The sequence below is a fragment of the Sorghum bicolor genome, chromosome 3, assembly GCF_000003195.3.
Source record: "Sorghum bicolor cultivar BTx623 chromosome 3, Sorghum_bicolor_NCBIv3, whole genome shotgun sequence".
Lineage (NCBI taxonomy): Eukaryota > Viridiplantae > Streptophyta > Magnoliopsida > Poales > Poaceae > Sorghum > Sorghum bicolor.
In genome coordinates this window covers 110,752-114,354 of record NC_012872.2, presented here as the reverse complement: position 1 = coordinate 114,354, position 3,603 = coordinate 110,752, and the positions used below count along the sequence as shown (strand labels likewise).

The window sequence follows — 3,603 nt, the reverse complement described above, 5'->3', positions numbered from 1 at the left end:
TCCATAGGTTTTCATATGGAAAAAAAATGCAGAAAGAGATATATTAAGGGCAGCCAAACTCACTTGGATGTGTATTCAATGCTATGTCCTCCATTGACCAAAATACCATTGGTATGCCTATCTTCTGGACCGGTTCACTTTGAGGACATCTTTGCTAGTTTTACAAGTGTTTTAAAGTTTTGACTCAAAATCAAGGAACAATGCAATGTTATCAAAAACAAAAAAAAGGAACAAAATGCAATGGAATGGAATGGCGTGCATTCAAATATATAACATAAGGTGCTCTCCTCGTACACACATGGGAGATAAGAGAAAATACGTAGAGAAAAGCGGCAGCAATGACTTGTATGATAGGAAGACAAAACAAGCTCCTGCCATTCTTGAATCCAATGAGAAGATTTCACACTTCTAGCTAATAATGGGTCATATTACATGAGGACCTGGAGAGGGAGGGAAAACGCAGCTACAGTTGCCCTTCACTCACTAGACACAAGAAATACAACATCTGGCAGTGAAGCCCCAAATACCTGGGCCAGCACTAGCTTCTGCCTTTTGTTCAGCCTAGAAAATTCTTGGCCCCTGCGGTTGCCGCCATTCAATAGCTTGCGTCCATCATCTACTGCTTTCCTTCTTAGGGAGCACAGCTGCGCCGACGCTTCTGCTGTAACAGCACCATCAGCTTCAGCTTCCGCTTCTGCTTCATCTGCTCCCCAGTCCAACTCGTCATCATCAGTCATGCCCTTTGACGGCTCATGCGTTGTTAAATCATGGGCTTCATGGCTTCCATCTTTGGCAGGCACACAGTCTGTGTCGCTGCTTGTGCCCCACCATTTCATCGTTTCACAAGACAAGCCAGATGACGGGAATCCGTACTTGAAATCATCCATATAACTAGGGATGGCCTTGGCTTGGCTACCGTGGGCCAAGCTTGGTGATGTGTTCTGCTTACCTGCTGGGGGCGAAACTGAAATTTGTCCTGCCTTAGAACTGCCCTGTTGAGACTTTGCCGCTCCTTGGGAAGTGCTTGATGACCTATAAACATATCCAGTCCAGTCCAAGTGTGAGATGAATACGATGCAAACAGATCAATTTCCTTTTTTTTTCCCTAGGAGAGAAGAAGGCACAGGCAGCAGCTAAATCACAAGAATCATCTATCAAGGCCTCAAGGGAAAGCATTACTCACACTATTGATGGGCCTGATGCACTGGAAGCCTTTTGTTTCACGATTTTTGATAACTCAAGGAGTTCCTTGGCTTTGTCTCTATCAGGACCTTTTGTATCATCCCCAGCTTTCCCAGAAACAAGCTGCAAGAGTAAAACTACAAATGACCAGACAGACTAAGAAATCAAAGCAGAAGTATTAAAAGTTGTATGGACCAAAACAACTTTCTTTGGAGCAGATACACTAGATAAGGTACATGGGGCTGGCTTTGAATTATCCCCAGATGAGATTTAGGGCTCCAGATTCTCGCAGAAATGTTTCGGATCCGGATTCTTTCAAGAACCGTTTATGGTGATGAATCAGAATCGCTTTATGAAATCGTTTAGCTGGCAATCCCGATTTCGATTAAAAAATCATTTAAATAAAAATATGTTCAAAAAATTCTAAACTTTTTTGTGGATGGAGAACAACTTAAAATAAAAACCATTTTAACTTGTTGCACTAAAAAAAGAATTAACTGAAAAAATGAACCAAAAAGGTAAGAAGCAATGAGATGAGAACTAGCCTCTAGCCGTTTCGCATGTGTAGGTAGAAACAGTGAAACGTTTCGGTTTCAAATTACTTGCTAAAAAGACCAGACCGTTTCGAAGTGATTCTGGTGAAACGTTTCGGTTTCGAATCACTTGCGGAAAAGACCGTTTGGAAGTGATTCTTCTCTCATTAGAAACTGAAACGTTTATCCCATCCAAACGGGCCTTAATACATGTCCAACATGGAACTATGTACTCAAAATATTGCGTGCTTATTATATATCGCAAAAAAAAAAGTATAAGATTTTGCAGGCGTGGATATGGTAAGGACAAAGGACACACTTGTGAGATAGGAGTATGAAGTCAAAACCAGTACAATTGAAATTTACCTTACGATAGGGCCACCTAACAATCCCGTGGGTGCGGCAGATCCTCTTCAAGACACTGGTGCAGACTCCTGCAAATAAGACGAGGACGAGCATGCAGGGTGAAGGGAAGTGGAGGAAGCAGCGCGCAAAAGAGACAGGCATGGTGGATTATCATACATACCGAGGATGGAGGCCGCCTCGGCGATGGGGAGCGAGAAGAGCTTGGAGATCTCCTCGTAGGACAGCGAGACCCTTGTAGGCTTCTGCTGGGGCGCCGGCTGCTGCGTCGGGGCGTCGGAAGCCATGGGAAAGAAAGGGTGGTTGGCTTGGCGCGGCGCGCGCACAAGGATTTGAAGCGGGAAGCAACGAATCGAAGGAGAGGAGGCGGGCGGAGCGGCGGGGGAACGGGGAAGCAAGGGGATCCGACCGCGACCGCGACCGGCCCGGCGGCGCTGACTCCACTCGACCGATCTGTCGCGCGTTGTGTGTCGGATTTCCTTTGGATTTCGGGGAAGGGGAGTAGGACGGCTACGTGGGCTTTGTTCATTCCTTTTCCCCAAGGATGTCAGGAGGGTGTATGTATACGTGACTGGGCCAGGCCCAAAGCTCAAATTCCCAAGTCATCAGGCAGGGAAGCCGGTCAAGTGATTTCGACCCAAACTCAAGTTATAAATATAAATAAACCTATAACTAAGCTATACATGAGTATGAAATTTTTACTAGCAGTTCAATCATACAAAAATTATTACACCATAAAAATGGACCATACAAACTGCAGCCATGAATTATTTCAATGAATTACAAAAAAGTATAGATCGAAAGCCAAAGCAAAAAACTTTGTACTCATATTATATATTCACTGTGTAGATCTACACATATGAAGTCTAACAAAATTGGATTTTCTATTTTATGATTTTTGTTATGATTCATTATAATTTTTTAAAGATTTAGACGAAATAAATAAAAAAGAGGAAGACAAAATCACCTTCAAAACTGTTTATAACATGGTTAGGAGAGTAAGATGAATGGTTTTAAATGTTAAATAAGGTGTTTTGTCCGATTTTAGGTTCAAAAACAAGGCAGACTTTTACAAAAAAAAATTAAGGAAGGTAAATGTGGATTTTCTCCTTTCCCATATCCTCCCTAATAAAGAGGCTAAGATTATTTTTCATTCTTCATCACACAAACGCTCACAATTGCTCAATAGAGATCCGATAAAGCCAATCTCTCTCGTGCTCGGACAAGTCAGAGTAGCATATCCAAATGTAGTGGAGAGTCCGATTCTAAAACAAATTAGAGTACCATGTCCTCACCAGTTAAGTGTTTAGACATAGCGCGAAGACCGATGTCAAAATGAATTACAAACATGACGTAATCTATCTCTAACTATAAAGAGATAAAATTTTAAGCTTTTTTTTATCCATCCATTTGTTTTTGGTTCATCTCTCTCTAACTATCGAACAATAGAGAGTTTATTTTTGTTCGGACTTATATATATATATAGTACGTTTTTGTATCTATCGGACTTTATATATATATATAT

The 3,603-nt window shown here is 41.8% G+C and overlaps 1 protein-coding gene across 1 annotated transcript; it reads right to left on the bottom strand.

Annotated features, from left to right (window-relative positions):
- LOC8077539 lies at positions 242–2,566 on the bottom strand. The gene is made up of 4 exons (XM_002454817.2): positions 2,242–2,566; positions 2,082–2,149; positions 1,184–1,305; positions 242–1,032 (listed from the first exon to the last, which is right to left on the bottom strand). Exons 1-4 carry the CDS (start codon positions 2,363–2,365, stop codon positions 477–479), a joined length of 870 nt encoding a protein of 289 aa, XP_002454862.1. The 5' UTR covers positions 2,366–2,566; the 3' UTR covers positions 242–476.